This window comes from Panicum hallii, chromosome 3, assembly GCF_002211085.1.
Source record: "Panicum hallii strain FIL2 chromosome 3, PHallii_v3.1, whole genome shotgun sequence".
In the NCBI taxonomy this organism is placed as follows: domain Eukaryota; kingdom Viridiplantae; phylum Streptophyta; class Magnoliopsida; order Poales; family Poaceae; genus Panicum; species Panicum hallii.
The window spans coordinates 62,696,605-62,715,700 of NC_038044.1; the positions used below are offsets into that span (position 1 = coordinate 62,696,605).

The following is a 19,096-nucleotide window of genomic DNA, read 5'->3' on the forward strand; positions in this document are numbered from 1 at the left end:
TTTAAAGGATCTCAAGATGCCTAGAGGGGGGGTGAATAGGCTAATCTGCAACTTGAAAACACTTCGAGCACGGTTAGCAACACAGGTGTCCGGATACTCCGGATATAGTGTCCGGAGTTTCCGGAGATAATGTCCAGACTATCCGGGTATGAAAGAAACTGCTACTAATCAAAGATAGAGATGTTGTAAATTGAATCCAATAAATTTAGAGGGACTAGTGGTACCTCTAAAGTGGTTCTCACCAGTTGTCTTACTCCTGAAACTTGTACAATGATAGATCGCCCTCAAACCCTAAAAGGTTAGTCTCACAAGCAAACAAACACAAATGTACACTAGAATTGCGAGAGAGACACAGAATTTGTTTCCCAAAGTTCACTCCCAAAGGAGCTACGTCTCCGTTGAGGAAGAATTTAAGAGACGGTGCTCAAGAACTCCTATGCTCCTCTCCCAAGGGTGAGACCAACGCTCAAACCCTAGGGTCACTTACTATGAATTTCTTGGAGAGGAATGAAGATTACAAACCAGCTGTGATGCTCACAAATCAATCACACAATCACAAGTGACGCCTAGCCATCTAGGAGCTTGGAGCTCCAAGAGTAATAAACTAGAATCCACGGGCTAGAATCACTTGAAGAGGGCTCTCTTTGGCTTTTCAGCAGTTTTGGTCGAAAATGAGCAAGAGAGAGAGAGTGAGAGGGGGTATAGGAGTATTTATACCCTCTCTCCCAGAAACTAGCCGTTGGGAGAGCGGTACCCGGAAACTCCGGGTATATGTCCGGATACTCCGGACATAGGAGTCCGGAGACTCCGGACCAAACGTGTTTTGCAGACCGGTAACAGTAACCCGGATACTCCGGGTATACGTCCGGATACTCCGGAGGTTCTGTCCGGACATTCCGAATCGGGACCCAGACACTCCGGGTTAGACACAGAATTTCACATGCAGTCCCTTTTTGAGTGTTGAGATGGCTTCTTATGATTTTTGTGGGTTCTCTTGAGCACAACTACCATGTCTACACTAGTGGATCAAAGTTCCCCTTGATAGTACGGCGTTCCTATACTCAATTTCAAAAATAAAATCTAGTCTTTTAGTACACTTGAGAACGCCGCTTTTCATATCCTTTGAGGGTTCACGCTTTGCTATATATTTTGCTCAGTCACCTTTAGCACCTGCACACATGCTTAGTAACACGATTAAATATACATGCGCTTTGTCATTTATCACCAAAACCCACTTAGGGGCCTAGATATCTTTCAGTTCTTTAGCCCGAACATCATGGTGTTGTAGCAGTAGGCCCCGAAGCGTGTGATGAAAGGAGTCTTCTCCTGATCTGACTCCTTAAGGGCGATCTGGTGATAGCCGGAGTAGCAGTCGAAAAAAGAGAGGAGGACGCCCCCGGCTATTGAGTCGATGACCTGGTCGATGCGAGGAAGAGGGAAGGGATTTTTAGGGTAGTGTTTGTTGAGATCTGTATAGTAGACACACATTCTCCATTCTCCATTTTTATCTTTTACCAGGACTGGGTTTGCTAGCCAATCTGGATGAGTGACTTCTCTAATGAAATCTGTGGCTAGGAGCCAAGTAATTTCTACCCTAATAGTCTCCTTCCGATCCTGAGTGAAGCGACGGAACCGTTACTTGACGGGTTGAGCCTTTTCGTCGAGATCCAAGGAGTGCTCAGCCTCTTCCCTTGGAACGCATGGCATGTCTGAGGGCTTCCATGCGAACATGTCCCAGTTGGCGCGGAGGAAGGAGGTGAGCGTGTCTTCCTATGCTTGGTCGAGCCATGCTCTGATCAGCGCGATCTTGTCGGGGTCGTTCTCCCGGAGGAGAATATCCTTCATGGCGTGGCCGGGCTGGAGCTGGGACTCAGACGCCAAGTCATTTTGGGAATTTGGAGATCCTTTGGAGGGATCTCCTTTGCTGCCTCGGCGAGGAGGACGACATTTCTAGAGATCTCCAGGGCTTCCGAAAGCTCGATGTTCTCCATTTCGCAGGAGTGAGACGTCTTCAAATCGTCGTAGATGGAGAGGACTCCATTGAGTGCAGGCATTTTGAAGACGAGGTAGGTGTGGTTGGGTATCGCCATGAACCTGGCGGAGTCGCCATAAAACTTATCAATGCCGACTGGCTTGAAAGTGGAGGGCCATGAGATACCTCAAAGCCGATTGGAGAAGGCAGAGAAGCCGTCGAGGTCATTGCAGAGTTCGTCGTTGTGGACGGCAGGTGCTTGTGGGTGAGGCCGAGGTGGTTGCTATTGGTTGTCGCGGCCACGTCAACCCCTGTTGCCCTGGTTGGCACCAGGGGGGCCGTACTTGTCGTCGTATCTCCTTCAGCGCTCACGTTCGGCTTCCTCGCGTTCCCGATGGTGGTTGTTGATGACGGGGCGCAGATCTTGGTTGCAGCGACGTGGGGACGTGTCTGAGCTCGCTCGACGTCCGGTGATGGCTCCATTGCCTCTAGAACATCGAAGGCGGCGGCTAGGTTGGCCGAGGGGGTTGGTGAACACTTGCTGGCCGTCGCACTCTAGGATGAAGTCATCGGCGAGGTTGCGAGGAGCTGGAGGGGACGGTCGGGGTGGTGCAACCCTAGGGTTTCGACCGTCGGCCGTGCATAGATCTGCTTCGCCTTGGGCGATAGCGACGTCGATCTCGCACCTCATAGGACGACTGCTGTTGCAGTGGAGTCGGAGGCGACGATCCTCCGGGCTTTCCCCTTCACCCGAGTTCTCGTTGGAGGAAACGACCGAGATTTGACGGCTGCCGAGGGGATGTGGAGAGTTGATGTGGTTGGGTGGGAGGGTGAAGATTGCCTCCTGGAACTTGCCTTCTAGTCCTGGGACCGCTTCAGATCTGATCTGGTCAACCTCGAGTCGAACCAGATCGGAAAAACATAGATTCTCCATGGAGACTCGGATCTGGTCCGAGTAAACCGTGGAGTTATTGCAGAGTCCAACTGGGATCCTGCGGGCTGAGTTGCCAAGACGTCGGAAGGCGGCTTCGGCCATCTCGATGCATTCGGCGATGAAGTGACTGACTCGGTCTATTCCGGAGATGACCTCGTTAGTGCTGATGAGGGGACGATGGGTCGTATTGGTGTGGGGTGGGGCCGAGTCGTCGAGGGAGAGCTCATCGACCCGACGTATGATGGAGTCGGGAGGGGTCAGATCGGATCTATTAGGGTCACCCCTCCTACCTCCCCTCTCTAGGGGAGTTTCTTTGGGATTATTAGGTAGTTATTTCATCCGAAAGAGGCGCTCTGCTGCCATGAAAGGCAGAGTAGAAAGAAATGAACACTTCCCTATACCTTTCCTGGCAGCAGAGCAGAGGGAGCCGAGTCCTCACCCCTCGGGGGGATAATTCTCTGTATTTCACTATTCGTGGCCTAAAACCTCGGTATTCTATGGTTTTTAGTATAGAAAGCCACATAGAACTCTAGTATTCTACCAGAGATTCTATGTTACAGGTCTTGAGAGTGACATCCCGAAGGGATGTCTTACCTTCCCTTGAGTCCAATCTCGGGAAGGCGCTTAGGCAGGGGCCCATCCCCATAGGGTAGAGTACTCAATTTATCGAGGGATTTCCCTCGAGAAATCGGGGTGGCATCCCGGAGGGATGGATGGTATTAATTAGAATTTCTCCCTTTGGTCGGATATTTGGATCATCTATTTTAGTGGTGCCTTTGGTTACCTCTACAATTATAGGATTGGCAAGTGAAATAAGAAAAAAAAAGGGATTGATCTAGAACCCCAACCAGACTTCTAGCTCTATTTGTTAGGCGATCCGGTCATTTTCCAACTCAAGGTACAAACACCTTAAGGCCCATCCAAACTAGCGATAGAGAGCCTGCTAGAATATGGCCTATTTTGGGCCATTTAACCGTTGTGAAAATAGATTTAATCGAGAATTGGCGGTTGACATCAAGAAATGTCAATAAATCGATAATTTGAGGCCTTACAGATCGGTTTGGCAGTCTGGATACTCTATGAGTTAATGACTTAAAGTGGTATGTGAACCCGACGATGCAATAGTGGTTGTTTCTTTTCAAGAAGCCGATCATTGGATTTATCGTCCTCCGGATGCCGTAGAGCTCGGGGTTCGATTCCCCAAAAGAGGAAAGACAAATACTAAGTTTTGACCTTGCCGATTGCATAGGTTAGGAAGTGCCATAAGAACCTATCCGAAATCTTCCCCTTGGGATAACGGAATATCTACCCTTCAAGGCGGACACCATATTCCCTCACAAGAGCAGGTAAAAGATGAGCATTTATGGGACAAGAGGGCACAGCCAATGGCATATCTTCCTTGCTAGGAGGAAGACTCCACCGGACGGATCCCACGGGGTCCGTCCTGTGACAGTGACCGACGCGACGCTGTGGGCCGACTCCTCTCTTACTACCTTTACCCTCTTATTAGTAGTTGTGGATTTACATTGACCGTTGCAGTGCAAAAAAATTATTTTGATTTTTCCATATTCTTCTATTTTTTCCCATACAAAACCTTTTTGCTCCTTGTGCGCTGGACCCTCTGTCATCATATGTGGCCGATGGGTCCCAACACAACATGCGGCTTACCGGTTCTATGATGCCTCGCGGTCATCACAGATACAAGAAGTTGATGGCACACCATTTTTTATGATACGAGATGTTGTTCTATGACGCACGTTTTACTTTCCTCATAGCTTCGTAGGGGCTGAAGGCTGCCGCCAAAGAACTATGACGAAAGTGAGATTTTCGTCATAGATGTGGTCTGTTCAATGATGAAGTTTGAAACATTACGCGGAAAAATATCATGGATGGTACTATTTTTAGTAGTGATTTATCCATTGACTGAACTAAAATCATCGGTAAAAAAGCCTCATCCCTAACTATGAATGACTTAAAACATGAAAAGGTAAAGGCTATAAGTCCTATATTTCTCATCTCATTCAATTCCAAGATTCATATTACAGTGTTTATGAATAATGAATGACCTTTGATCCTTTATCACTCTAGGTTAATCTAGCGGTAGGCGAACCTTTCTACCATGGAAGTGAAGGGATGCTGCCATGGCAAATTTGCATTTCTGGTTCGTAAGATACTTTAACACCTATTAATCATTACCAATCAAATCAAGCTTCATTCCATAACTAATAGCTACCGGTTGTTATTTTCCATTTTGGTCCATGTTTGGCTTAAGGTAGTGGTTAAGTCCTGCACGGTTAGAGTATCTCCAACAGAGCAGCCATTTTTATTCTTTATTTGACTCTCTAAAAAGATTCCTCTCTAAATTGAGTTGTTAACTCCAACAGACTCTTAATTTCCCACTTGTTCAACTCTCCCCTTCACACATAATAACGCATGGGTCCCACGTGTCATCCTCTTCTTATCCTCCCCGGCCACCCTCTCCTCTCCCATTCCGGCCTTCCTTCTCTCCATCCCTAGCCTCCCCTCCCAACCTCTCTCTCCGGCCGGCCCTTCGCCTCCTCCACCTGTCGCGCTTGCTCGGCAGCGCTACGGCGTGACCGCCGCGCCGGAGGGCAGTGCATAATATCAATTGTGAATGAAACTAAGGGTAACATGCATGCATCCGTACCTACCAGTAAACAAGGAAATATTTTTGTTCATGCGTCCTCATATCTGAGATGACAATTGACACGGACCTTGGATTATGTGCGCATGCTAAAGCTAGTTTTCCTGCTTTTTCAGTAGCCATTTCAAGAACAATTATTGGAAGTTTTAGAATTTGTAGTAGCAACCTCTTTAACTGTCAATTGAGGTGTATGGTCAGTCATAGTAATTAAGTACATCTAGTCATCTACCTTGCTGCAATTAGTTGCGACGTCAATTGTATTGTTAGTTGGGCATGTGGTCCATATAATCAGCTGCATTTGCATTCAGATCTATTTATTCGGAGTCAGTACAAACGTACTGGTTATTGGCATGATTGCTAATCATAATTGTAAACGGTAAAAAGTAATTAAAATCACAATCCTCAGGAGAAATATAATGACCGACCTTTGAGAAATTTTCATTGCATTTGTGAGTCTCTGCTCACGATTTTTGCAAGTCAGAAAAAAAAAATCCTGTTGGCCACTCTGATTCCTCTTGTTGGCCGCTTGGCCCTTTTCTTGTGAGATATCATTCTTGGTTTGCCCTAGAAGGAAATCTCCTGGCATCAATTGGTCGTATTATTTTAGCCAAGCAGTTGCTTGGGCCTATTGTCCTCTTATCATGCACGTAGAGCGCGTGCGTGTCTGTGTGTCTGTGTGTGTGCAAACACCCTGTGCTTTTGAATATGAAAGCTTCAAGATGTATGTATCAATTAAGTACTATTGTGTGTCTAGTCTTGAATCATTTGGTGTTATATGGTCTTTGCCCCTCATCACACATGCAAGCTTGTCCTTTTTCTTTTTGGCATGCCCCATCCACACCGCATCAGCAGCTACATCAGAGATAAGATAATCTTCTACTAGTACTCTAGATGAACTTTATCTTGTGCTGTTATTATTTTTCTCTCTGTTCTTCAGTTGAGTGTGTTCTCTTCTTTTGCAGTGGTTACCACAAGCTAGCGCATGCTCTGCTGGTAATACTACCACCTCTAATTCATCTGTTCCAGAAATTAATAGATCACCTCGATAGGAGGATCCATGAAAACACCATCCTTGCAGGTGAATTAACCTCCCAAGATAAAAGATCCTATTAGATAGCTAAGATCCTATCAGATAGGTTGAGATGACTTTACGCTTTAGGCTCCGTTTGGTTCAGCGTTGGCAGGCAGCGTTTGCGTTGAAAACGCTGAAGCCGAACCAAAGGAGGCCCAGCCGACACCTACTTTTTCAAAAGCAGTTGCGTTTCCGTGTGCAATTTCCACCGTAGGTCGAACCTGCTTTCACAGCATTGGAGGCGATGGAAAGTCGCCGAAATTACCCGCAAGTGCCATCCTTAAGTGATACCAATTCGCTCATGTTTTTTTTCTCCACCCCTCCCGACTCTCCCCATCAGAACGCACGACACCGCCGCAGCAGCCGGAGCTCGCTCCTTGACTCGCAGGCCATCGGATCTCGCCCATCCCCTTGATACGTATTTGAGAATGGCTAATTGAGATTTGGGTATTAATATAATTGAGAGATGGAATGGTTAATTAAGATTTGAGAATTAATGTAATTGAGAGCTGGAATGGCTAATTGATATTTGGAAATTAATAGAATGGTTAGTTAACAGCTCTCAGCTTTTTTATAGCAGGTTCAACCAAACAGTGTTAATAAGCTTTTTCACAGCTGCTATATCATCTTAGAGAAGCTTTTTCACAGCTGTTATTTCGCAGCAGCACAGGTGAACAAACGCACCGTTAAGACTTTATCTCGCGGTAAAGACTCTGCTACAGCCAGCCGTACGTTTGTACAGTTGCACGGCCGCTTCCATCTTTCCCTCCGAGGAGTACGACCCAACTCACCCCCGCGCCCCCCCGCAAACCCTAGGTCGCCATGCATGCTAGCTCGTCGCCGGTCGTGCTGCCGGTCTTCGTCAGGTCGCCGGATGCTCCTCCCCCGCCTGGATCTGCGCGCTCCCGAGTCGTGGTCGTCTTCCCCGCCCCCACCCCACAGCCCCCTGGCCTCGCGTGCTTCCTGTTAGGGGGTGCGTTGGCTTGCCGGGCAGCGGCCATCCCACCACCGGCCGCGGTCGTGCGGGACCGAATCCGCCTCCCCTGGGTGCAGATCTGCACATCCCGGCCCTAGGGGGCTTCCTCGTCGTCGGCTGGTGCTCGTCGTCGCCCCTAAAGGGAAGTTCAAATGTGTGTGTGTGCGCAGAAGGTGGACCTTCACACCAAGTGCACGGACCACAAGGATTTCGCGGACAAGCCCGTCGAGGCGGCCAAGCCCATCGATCTCGAGGCGCCGCCCAAGTCGGCCTCCTCCTCGGAGGCTATATATGGACGTCGATGCCCCGGCCTCGGCAAGTGAGGAGCCGCAAGGTTGGGTTGTTTAACAGTGTACCACTATTTGTGAGATGAGCGAAAAGGGTTTAGCCTATTTTGGCCTCACCTTCCCAGTGTTGATTGCGGTGGTGTTTGATTGTGGCAGAGATGGTGGTGCCGGAGGTGAACAAGGAGATGCTCGCGGACCTCGAGGGCATGGGGTTTGCCACTGCGCGCCACTAGGGCACTTTATTTCTCCGGTATGTTTAGTGATATTGTTGGCCACTTTCGTTGGGATCTTATTATAATTATTGACTGCTTGTGCTGGAATCAGAATTTCTTAGCACTAAAATCCATGGATTTGTCTAGGAAAAAAATTCATCCTATCTAAGAGGCTTAGATAGGAGTACTTTCTATGAAGAATCATCCAATATGACCTGTTGTGTTTACTTGATTGTGTGGCACTACTTAGATTTTTCGTCATTTGTACAAACCAATCAATCTGTGTAAAGTTAACAAGTGGCTTTACTTTCCTTTAGAAACTTGGGCTGTCAAGCAAATGAACTCCCATGTAACCAATATAGTACTCTTTTAGAGAAGATTCAGGATGAAACAGCAACTGTCTATGAATCTGGTTAGGCTACTTGAACATGGGCATGGCAATCTACCTCCGATCACAATGAGGATATGGTTCTGCTCACACCAGCAATACATATTGAAATATAATATGTCCGTTCAGAAGATCAACAGATTTCTTTGTTTATCCAACAGATTTTTCTCTAACACTTCAGCAGGAAAATTTCTTTTTTACCAGCTCGTACTTCTACATATTACTTATCTTCTTTCATCTCGTAGGTACCAGCTAATTCAAAAACAGAGGCTAACAAACCCAGCCTGACTCCTGAGGAAATGAAGATTAAAGCGCAGGAGCTAAGGTGCTTTTATGAACCATTCCTTTGTGGACTGAGTTAAATATTTGCTTCAAATTTGTTAGAATTTTTCGTTTGAGTGCTTTTTTTTGCTAGTTCTATATCAGTTCACTTGCATTTAAATATTTTCTGTAGGCAAAGTAATACTTTTAGTTAGGCAAAGTAATACTTTTAGTTGAGCAATATATTGTATTCTGCAATTATAGCTTGGGACTTTAGCATTTCTCCGGTAACAGTTAAGCAATTTACATATCATGGTTTAGCTTTTTTGCAATTGAGCCATGGAGGTGAACCTGATAAAATATTACTAGAGATATTTGTTAGGACTCCCTCTCCTGGAACTGACATAATGAATTTGTGGTCATCTCTTCGCCATAGACTTTTTTAACTCATAATCACTGATCTATAGACATTCCGTGAGATACAGAGACTACTAAGCAAAACTAATGGCAAAGTCATTGGTGATGTTATGACTTCTTCGCCTCTTCTGGTGCGTGAAAATACTAATCTTGATGCTGCCACAAGGTTGCTACTTCAAACCAAGTACGGGAGATTACCTGTAGTTGATAGCACAGGGAAACTAGTAAGTGGATCCATCCTTGCAGTTCCTGTTCCTTTTGCTTTAATTAGATCATATCCTTAACAAAACATTTTTTAGCATTCTTGTGTGTAACATGAAATTTCCATTCCTGAAATCATGCATTTAGGTTTGAGTTATCAATTTTTTTCTGATGATCTGCCATCTTCTTCTGATTTAGTTCCTGCTTGGTGCTTGGTTTAGAGAGTAGGCTCATACAAACCAATGATGCAGCCAATCCTTTGCGTTTTGGTCTTTGAAAATGCTTCTGTCCATGTTCTAATTTGCTCATAATTTCTTCTTCCTCCTCAAGCAGCAGCGGCCGGAGTTTCAACGAGGGGTGCAGAGGGGTGCCAGGGTTCTGATGGGCGGCAGTATTAGAAGAGGTAGGGGCGGGAGGGAGGCCCAGCGGCGGTGGCGGGTTGAGATGGCCGGTGTGGTGAGGCGGTGGAACGCCGCCGGCCGCCGGCCGCCGGCATGGAAGATAACGGGTGGTCCAGGCATCGGGCGGTTGCTCGGTGGTGGATACGGCGGCTGCCCGCCGCCGGAGACGGAGGAGGTGGTGGTGGCGGGGGCAGGGTGCAGGTGGGCCTTCTGCGATGCTGCTGCTCGCAGTCGCACAGCCATAGCTGCTGCAGCAAGGGCTCTCAATGATTTTCTTCCTCCAAGTCGAAATTCGATATGATACACGCACAAATGTCTCTCATCACTGTAAAAACACCATTGCAACCTCGAAAATCCATCATTTCAACTCGAAAATGCTAAAAAATTCAATAACATAACTTTCTCTAGAAGTTTTGACCGATTTTTCACAATCATGAGGTGAAAGAAAGAAGAGCTCCCGGGATTATTAGCATATTGAAAAAAGTTGACCAGGAATGCCGACCGTTTTTGGACCCGGTGGACCAGATGAGCCGAAACCAAAACAAGGAGCCAGGCCCACCAAAGGCCGCGCACGCAGGGGCCCACGGTGCTGGCGACGGGCGAGGTTATATGTCACTTGAAGTGACAGAACCGCGGGGTGTCGCCTGAAGCCACGCACGGCCCAACAACTGAGTGACCCACGAGCGTCGTCTTCTCTGATCTCCACCTTCACCGTCCGCCCGCGCCGGTCGGCTGCCGCCTCCGTCCACCACCGTCGTCACCGTGGACTCCACCCTGACGCCGGCCCAACCGCCGTCCCCACGCCCGCCTCCTCCGCCGGGCCAGCCCGCTGCCGCGGCCCTCCCTCTATGGCCAGCGGTAAGCGGCCGTCCTCCAGCAATTCCGGAACATTAATCTCGCCGGAGTTGGAGAAGAAGGAAGGATGGGCCGAATAAGCAAAGGGTGCGTTTGGCAACTAGGCAATAAGAATTAGTGGTGGGAGTTGATGGAGTAAATTTACTTAGGAGTTTGATTTTTAGTCCCAAATCCCTTGTTTGGTTCATGGAGCGAGTTGGAGAGGGAATTCATCTTGATATATGAGTTTTGATATGGGAAATCATATCATAAGTCATGATGAACGGTTAAGATGATTTATTTTTATCTTAAAACGGAATTTTCTCTCAATTACCACCCCTTCCCATGGCCTATAGGAAAAGATTGGTAGAAATTGAGTCTCTAAACTCTATTTTCCTATCCTAAATGAATTCTTCCTCCCACAAAACAAACAAGACAATTTTAGTCTTATATCTCTGAACTCGAGCCGAAAAGAAACATCCCAAGAAAACGCTTCAGGCAATGGATTCATGTTTTGTAAATATGCGATGTATAGCGCTCCCGGCCGGCAACCCCCCGTCTCGTCCCCCATCGCTGGCCGATTTGATTTGTCGTCGACGGCATCGCCGCCGCGCCGCGCTGCGCTGGCCTCTCTGCTGCTGCGCGACACGGGGCGCGCACATGCGTCGCGTCGCGGCTGCCTCCCCCTGCGGCGGCGACTCCCACACGGCGTGGCTCGGTCGGCCTGTCCCGTCCGCGCGGGGCGGCCGCCCCCCAGCCCCCAAGGCCCCCCCCCCCCCCCCCCCCCTCTCCGTGCGCGTCGTGTCGCTCGCACGGCGCTGCCCGTCAGGAGGCCAGGCTCCCGATCTCGCCGGCCTCTTTGCTGCCGCCAGCCCGGCCGGCGTCCAAGGCTGGCCCAACAATTAGGCAGCGTGAGCTTTTTCAGTCGTCATCGCCCAAACAGCTCCGGGTGAACACAAAAAAAAAAAAATTCTCCAGACCAAAAAAGGGGCACGTACTCATTCGGGAGGAAAGACCAGCACGGGCTTTCCGGCTCCATTAACGAGCTTCGAGCCTCGAGAGCGGTGGCGGTGCGGCAACGTGGTCTGCGCCCGCCGGCGTTTCCGTTCATCAAGGCGGTAGCTGTTGCCCAGAGTGCTCGACCACACCACCTTGTAGCAGCACGTGACGGAATAGCAAATTGGAACCCGCCGGCTCCCGATCAATGCCGGCGGCGCGTTCGGTCGGAGCGGGTAGATCGCTGGGGTCCCGTCGCTTCAATGCTGCCGGAGATAGTCAACACGCGCGCTAGACGCCAAAGCACACGGTCTTTGATCTCTTCCCCCCCGCTGACCCCGGAACCATGGATGGACGACGCGTACTGCTGAAACGTGAATGCAGTGACGATGAGTCGACGATGGCTTCACCGCGACGCCAGTGGTCGTGGTCGCGGCTGGTTCACGTCGCGATCGCTTTGCGGCGTCGTGCTGGTCCGGTGGCCGGTGGCCAGGACGGAGGAGGTGATCCCCCACCCCGGTGAGGTAGGGGCTCGGATCCCTTTTCAAGCGAGTCCCGCGCGCGAGACCACAGCGAGGCCGCTGCTGCTTCAGGCATCGTCCAGCTTTTGAGATGGCGCGCACACAGACACCACCAGGGACAGGGAGCAGGAGCAGCAGCAGCCAATGAGCCAGGCAATTTGCCCTGCGCCTCCCCTCTCCACCACTCCTTTGCGATCAGGTGTGGGGTGCTGACACCAAGCACACTGACCCAACACAGAGCCCTGTTTGGAACGCAAGAATCTGGTAGGAGATGTTACATAAAACAGCGCCCGGATCGGGTAAAATTCCTGCGTTCCAAACAGGCCCTGATTAGACTGCCAGGATCGATCAGCTCCCAGGATATGCTGCTCGATCGGTATGCATACAGGGTGGAGGATTGGATAACAGTAATGGGAATCAATGTTGACGTCGCTGGATAACTGAAGGGATTTGGTTTGGTCTGGCCAGCATCAGCACATGCTCAATCGATGGGAACGGCTTCGGGCTACGTGTATGGCGCCGGGACCATGGCTTTTGTTTTGTGTAGGTCTCCGGTTGCATCATCAGCAGTTGAGCGTTGGGGGCGTACACGTCCCTGAATCGCTGAATCTAAGGGTCGCGTCGTCATGGATGCAGACATGCAGGCAGCTAGCTGCTGCATGCTGTGAGATCTGAAAGGAACAGACTCATAACTGCGTTGTTATCTGCTCACAAACAATGCAGCAATTAAAAGGGCTCCGCTCAGCAGAATCAATAGATGGTTGGCGACAGTGACACTGACCTTTTCTTTTTCTTTGGTTTCTGAAAAACCATCATGCATTTTTACTGACAATGTTATCAGGCGTTGCATGTCGATTTTGTTGTAGTCATAGTGAGTAGTGAGTGATTCAGTATTTAGGCTCATATTCTGCACCTCAACTTTCCTGGCATTTCCGTCAGGATAAAGAAAAGCTCAACTTCACTTCAGCACTGTAGAGGATGGCATCATTTTAAGTTGCATGAACCCTCTCTTTCCCTTCTTCTCTTAAACCAACGAGCTTGTTCCTTTCAAAAAAAAAAACCAACGAGCTTGTACATTGTACTGCCGTTTTATATCATACGAAATGAAAACTATAAGCAGGTAGAGGTAGATGAAGACTCCTCAGCATTTTACTCTTTACAAAATGTCTTTTTTTTTTGAAGACCACAAAAGATCTACTGCTACTGGTCAGTGGGTTCCTGATCACAAGTTTGAGCAGGTGGAAGAAAGAGTACTCTGGAGGAAATTTACTATGGAAGAGAAACAAGAGGAAGAAGAAAAAAACAGAGAAGAGAGGCGAGACAAATAATTCACTCAAGAGCATCCAACTGGATAAACACTGAGCTGCGAGCTGCAGAGCTGCGCCTGCTCCTTTCCTTAAAGCTTCCCGGAGCAGCAGGCACAGTGTGCAAGCGTGACCGCCACCTTTCCTCCCCTGCTTTCCCGCCATGCGGCATGTTCCGACGCTCCAGCAGGCAGCAGCTCTGCCGCCGGCAGGCCAGCCTATCGATCATGCTCCCTCTCCCTAACCACCCCCACTGTTGACGCTGTTCACATCTGAATCCGGACGGGAGCAAAGCCCCGATCCGATCTGCATCCCTAGTCGACAAGCCAGCCGTTCCGATCCCAGCCGGCCGCCACACGCCTGTCAGGCGCCGCGGCGCCCCAACCCCAAACGTCCTGCAGCGAGGCTACAGTCGCGGCCGATCGGTGCGGTGCGGCGAGGAAGTGGCAAGGCGCCCACGTTGTACCGCTTGCGTTTCTAGCTGGTAGCCGCCGCGGATCGTGGCCGGACCGGATGGGGACGGGGGGAGAGCAGCGGGCGCTCGATCTCGTGGCCCCTCCACAGCTCCACTCGAGAGCTGGCCGCGGCATGATGAGCTGAAGCTACAGCGGCTGCCGCTGTGCCGCTGCAGTGTGGCGAGCGAGCACTGTTCCTTGCGTGAATGTAGGGGGTGGGGCTTTGGCTCGTACCTCGTGCCGAATCATGTCGTGTTTACGTCATGCTACCCAATGCTGAGAATATAGGGGATTTTTTTTCATTTTATTATGTGATTTATCTGTACAATTTGCATGAGCATCCACACAACTTGTAATGAAGAGAGAAGAAATGAGTATAAGAGGATAAATTCTAAAAAAAAGATGGGTCTGTCTTTTATTATCTTACGATCTCATCAAGATGATCATGGAGAATCTCACAAGGCTGGACCAGGCTGGATCTACCAATCATCATCCACGTATAATGTATTTCATTTCAGTCGTTCATGTGTAGTAACCCCATATGCATTGCCTGCTGGTGGTGTTCATCTGGAACTGGAAATGATTGGGTTGGGAGCAACGCCAGCTTCTGATCCCGGCGGAGGTGGTCCTCGTCTCGCCGCCGAACGGGAACCACGAGCTGTTTATAAAAACCAAACAGTACACAATCCTAAGGTATCAAGCCAAACCAGTACTCTAAAATCACACTCCTTTTGGAATCCCCGTGACAGAATCGAGCAGTGCTTGGCTTTCGTCAGCGACAGCCTTTGGTCCAGCCCCAAGCCTGCTGCAGATGAAGTAGCTAACGTCGCCCTTGAATTTCTGATCATGCATCTTCATTTCTGGAGGTGCTGGGAGAGCCTCAACGTCTTCTATGGAATGCAATCCAGCATCACTTAGAATTGATTTGTCGCCGACCAAATAGCTGCAAGATGATGTTGATCGGATCAGATATATCCATAGAGCTCTGCTACAATACAGTCGATAATGCAGGGTTAATTTAATCGTGAATATCAGACGCACCTGCTCAAATCCTTGTCTTGTGGAGGGAAATAGTACAAGAGCTTCTGAAGGAGAAGTACTGCAGTTTTACGGTCCCATGCAATTAAAACTGCGTTAGGGCCAGCATCGAAGGTGTAGGCAACCTGCCATTAGAAATGCTCATCTTAATTAGAGATCTACGACACACATGCCTACTGCACACTCATAAATGGTCTCGCTATCACATCAATTGCACCACCTCAGCAATGATGGCCCTGTAGTATGGATGAAATAATGCATATCAGCCATCACAATCAGCCTATATAGCAATTAGTGATTGCTAATGTGAACGGAGGCAATGTTTGCCGAGGTTCACTCTTGAAGTTAAATTATTCAATCCAGTTATACAAGTCAAAAATTGTTTTGGCCAGTGCAGTAAAAACTTCTCAAACTGTGGGCATCCTTCCAAGTAGTTCCACTTGGATGGTTTTGTGCTATTGGAGCAATATTCACTGGGATACAACAACAGAATTACCTATGTTCTAGGATGGAGTTCAGAACTTTTTTTAAAAAATGCGCAACAGATGTTCATCAAGAATAATAGAAATACCTGTGGGCATCCTTCCGAGTGGTTCCACTTTTCTACAAGACCAATTATCCTGCAATTAATTGAGACCTGAATTCTTAGCTCTGGCATTTCAGGAGCAACACAATCCAAAAGCAATACCCTGCTAAAAACATACCTGTGTGATGTATCATTCATATAAAAGATGGGAGGGCTCGTATCTAAACATACAGCATGAAACTGATTGCTATCAGCACAAGTTAACTTGGCAAACAATTCAAAGTCGTGATTCTTGATAGCCTCTTCCATTTTCAACACCCGACTTGGCACTACAGTCTGAAACATAAGAACAACCAGCACAGTGCACAGTAAGAAGAGGGAAAACTATTTTGAGAAATTTAAGCTCCAACCAGTAAGCTGTTTAAACAAGTTCAAGTTCATAATGAGAACACAATCACCTGGGCCCTGTACTGCAAGAGGGGACTTGTTTCAACACTATCCCGCATCCCACTGGTGCTACTTGTTTCCTTCTGCTTTGAACTGACCTAATTCACAAATGTGTATCAACTATTTATGATACCAGGTAGAGCAAAATTAAGGGGAAATTTACAGGTAAGGAACATGAAAAAGAGTTACTGCAAAATTCATAATTGCTATCACTGAAGCCACATGACAATGAGAAGAATATGTAATAGGTCATGTGGAATACTGGAATATAGATCAGATAGACACAGACCACTGCAATAATAATTACAAGATCCTTCCAATGTGCTTCATCAGCAAGCTGCACCGCAATACTGTCACTTCCATCATCTTTCTGCATACATTAAGGCCTCACTTAGACTTTCTGAATAGGAAAAGCATGCATTTAGCCTACGCTGTTTCTCTGTCATAGCCATACTGTTACTGACTTTTCCCATACACCATTTCACAAATCCACCATAGATACTGCGGCATGCACTCCCAGATCCCTGCCTGCATGAAGTTTGACAGATATAAGTTTGGACAAGAGACACAATTTACTTGAGCATTGATTGGCAAATTCCTTGCATTGTCTCAAAGAGAAAGAAAAAAAAAGCATGAACAAACAGAGCATGAAAATGGTGGAATTATTGTAGAAATAGCATGAACATACCTTGCTATTGAAGAAAGCTCTCCATAGTCTTCTTTCACATTCATTAGCTTTCCAAGGGTGAAAACTGTAGCAGTATTTCAACAACAAATTATTATGCTGTGAGTTGTGATAAATGGTTTATGAAAGCAAGACCATGAAGAAATATTTATGAACGACTAAGCAATAGTGGCTAAATTCAAAACATAATAGTAGTATTAGTAAAATAACCACAGAGTTACTTCCAAAATATTACAAATTTACATTTTTCACTAGTGTAATTGGCTAAAAACAACCATTCAGTGCACTAGAGACAACGAGATGTGAACGCCGACTGATTTTTGAGAATCTATAAGAGCATCATGATGTCTGGAGAGACTGTACCGAGACAAGCAAAGCCAGCAGCCGAGGAGGCCAAACCAGCAGCGGTGGGGAAGTTGTTATACGAAGCTATGTGGACATGCAACTTCTCCCAGTCCTCTTTCTTTATCTTGATCCCCTTCTTTTCATCCTCAAAATCACGAGCACGCTTCCTGATCTCTCTCAGGCAGCTCTGAAACCTTCCTCCTGACAACGAGATTTCCTGCTCCAATCCAAACCAAAATCCTATGAAAATCGTACCACACAGAAGAAAGATCAACTTTTCGATGTTATGTTAATATACTCCGTAAGAGGATTCTACATTTGCCACTTAGTCAATGTCCAAAGTAGCAACCCTGCAACTACAGAAAATACAAAATAGGCATATACAAAAAAAAAGTTGCACTTTTTTTTATTTTAGCAAACGACAAAAGAAAAATTTGGAGCTCTGCACACTTCGATCCAGATCCAGATCGAGGCAATAGCAGCCACTTCGACGAACACAAGCAGCCACTTGAAGTGAGTAAGGATGGGAATCCCAATGACGCACCTTGCCGTTGAGCCACATGCGGTCGGCGGAGAAGGACGGGCTGACGGCGACGGTGGTGGTGGCGGAGAGGTGGTCGGGATCGAGGGTGACGCTGATGCTGTCGTTGACGGGGAGGATGAGCGCCTCGTCGCGCTTCCCCCAGTACTTGATCACCGCGATGTTGGTCGGCGACCGCCCCGTCGCCATCAGCACCCACTGCCCCTCCTCCTCCGAAGCCATCGTACCCTCTCCTACCGCTGCTAGCGTCTCGCCGGAGATCGGAGAGGGTCCCTTCGCGCGCGGCGGGCGGAATGCGGCGGGAGCGGGAGCTCGAGCGGCGCAGCGCGGCGCGAGAGAGCTCACAGGACAGCCTGCGGGGGGCGCGGGAGGCGGGAGCGGCGGCGGAGGATGCCGCACACCGCGAGCGCGGGCGGCAAGGAGGAGGTAGACGGCGGAGCAGGGGTCCCGGAACGGAGCTGCCGGCGGAAAACGGCGGCGGCGCGGCTTTGCCTTGTTGATGCAGAGGCTTAAGTGAATACAACGTGGGCCGGCTTGGTGGGCTGGGCAGGCTGGCAGCCCACTTAGTTAGTGGCTTATCCTTTCTTTTCCTTTTTTTCTTGTTGATGCCGGCATGAAGCCGCCAGGTCGCATCGTGGCCGCAACGTACGGATCCGACGGTCCAGATGACCTCGGACCCGGACGGTAAACGAAATACCGTCCGCCCCGACCGGCGCTGGTGCCGGCGCTCTCCTCCGCCGCGCGCGCCCGGTCCGCGCCGCCGCCGTCGCGCTCGGCGTCATCAGCTGTGTCCACCGCACGGTGACGACGGCGCTCCCGTTGCGATCCTCCACCAGAGTCGTGCTCCGCGCAGGCCGTAAGGTGGCCGGTGTCCTCCGCTGCCCGCGCGCCGCCGGCCGCTGCGCCGCCCGGCACCGCAGGCCACGGCCTTTAGTTCCTTGCGCGCGTCACGTCCTCCTGCCCGGCCGCGCGCCGCCGGCTTTCTCGGCGGACAGGATGTCTACAACGACCTCCGTGCGCTGCCTGCCTTCCCTGTCGGTGACCCGGATCGGAAGGCGGTGCTGCTCCCGCCGGCTGGCGGCTGGCCCCGCGTTGCGCGGTGATCATCTCCTCCATCTTACGGCGGCGCACCTCGTGGTAGGCTGGCCGACGTCGTCGCCGGGGCGGGCCGCCTGAGGTGGCCCTGCTGTTGATTTTAGACACCTCGCGCGCCAGCTCTGGGCACGGCAACGACGCAAGACAGTGACGTCGTGTATTTGGGCATCTTCAGAATATATCTATATTTAGGCATTTTCATCAAGAAAAAAAGGAAGCAGATAAAACTCTAACATATGTAGATCATCTTGTTGTATCTCCGAGATAAGAAAAATGTTTGGGTCACCTTATTGCATCCATCTCGTGTGAGTCCTTTTGTTTTCTCTATTTTTGTATTGTCCTAGAGCAATCAGTCCCTGAAGAGCATGTCATGGCAAACTAGACAGAAAAACAAGTGAAGTAACCCATAGCAAGGTAACTCATTCATTAGGCAATCACAACCTGACCATCTCATTTGACAAGGGTGGTAATGTAAGTGTGCTTCAGTGAACACTAAACAAGCAGTGAAAAAACGAGAAGCCAG

At 49.0% G+C, this 19,096-nt stretch overlaps 1 protein-coding gene and 1 long non-coding RNA gene across 3 annotated transcripts; one reads left to right on the forward strand and one right to left on the reverse strand.

Moving 5' to 3' along the window:
- The first annotated feature begins 7,346 nt into the window (after nt 1–7,346).
- On the forward strand, nt 7,347–10,193 carry LOC112883843. 2 transcript variants are annotated; one of them, XR_003226970.1, is made up of 6 exons: nt 7,347–7,690; nt 7,790–7,953; nt 8,063–8,156; nt 8,752–8,831; nt 9,253–9,408; nt 9,719–10,193. It is a non-coding gene; the product is annotated as an uncharacterized LOC112883843 (long non-coding RNA). The 2 variants fall into 2 exon arrangements; XR_003226969.1 differs by having other exon boundaries at nt 7,348–7,953.
- Nucleotides 10,194–14,285: 4,092 nt separating this feature from the next.
- LOC112884070 (diphosphomevalonate decarboxylase MVD2, peroxisomal-like) lies at nt 14,286–18,845 on the reverse strand. The gene is made up of 10 exons (XM_025949386.1): nt 17,482–18,845; nt 16,956–17,154; nt 16,596–16,659; nt 16,372–16,435; nt 16,197–16,277; nt 15,919–16,005; nt 15,639–15,796; nt 15,506–15,554; nt 14,938–15,059; nt 14,286–14,839 (listed from the first exon to the last, which is right to left on the reverse strand). The coding sequence occupies exons 1-10, from the start codon at nt 17,698–17,700 to the stop codon at nt 14,617–14,619; spliced, it is 1,266 nt and encodes a 421-aa protein (XP_025805171.1). The 5' UTR covers nt 17,701–18,845; the 3' UTR covers nt 14,286–14,616.
- Between the last annotated feature and the right edge of the window lie 251 nt (nt 18,846–19,096).

Excerpts from the sequence above, each read along its gene's own strand:
- LOC112884070 (XM_025949386.1), bottom strand. The coding sequence starts at position 17,700 with ATGGCTTCGGAGGAGGAGGGGCAGTGGGTGCTGATGGCGACGGGGCGG. Across the intron at positions 15,797-15,918 it reads TCTTGCAGTACAGGGCCCAG|ACTGTAGTGCCAAGTCGGGT; the intron begins GTGATTGTGTTC and ends CTTATGTTTCAG. Across the intron at positions 14,840-14,937 it reads CAAGACAAGGATTTGAGCAG|CTATTTGGTCGGCGACAAAT; the intron begins GTGCGTCTGATA and ends ATCATCTTGCAG.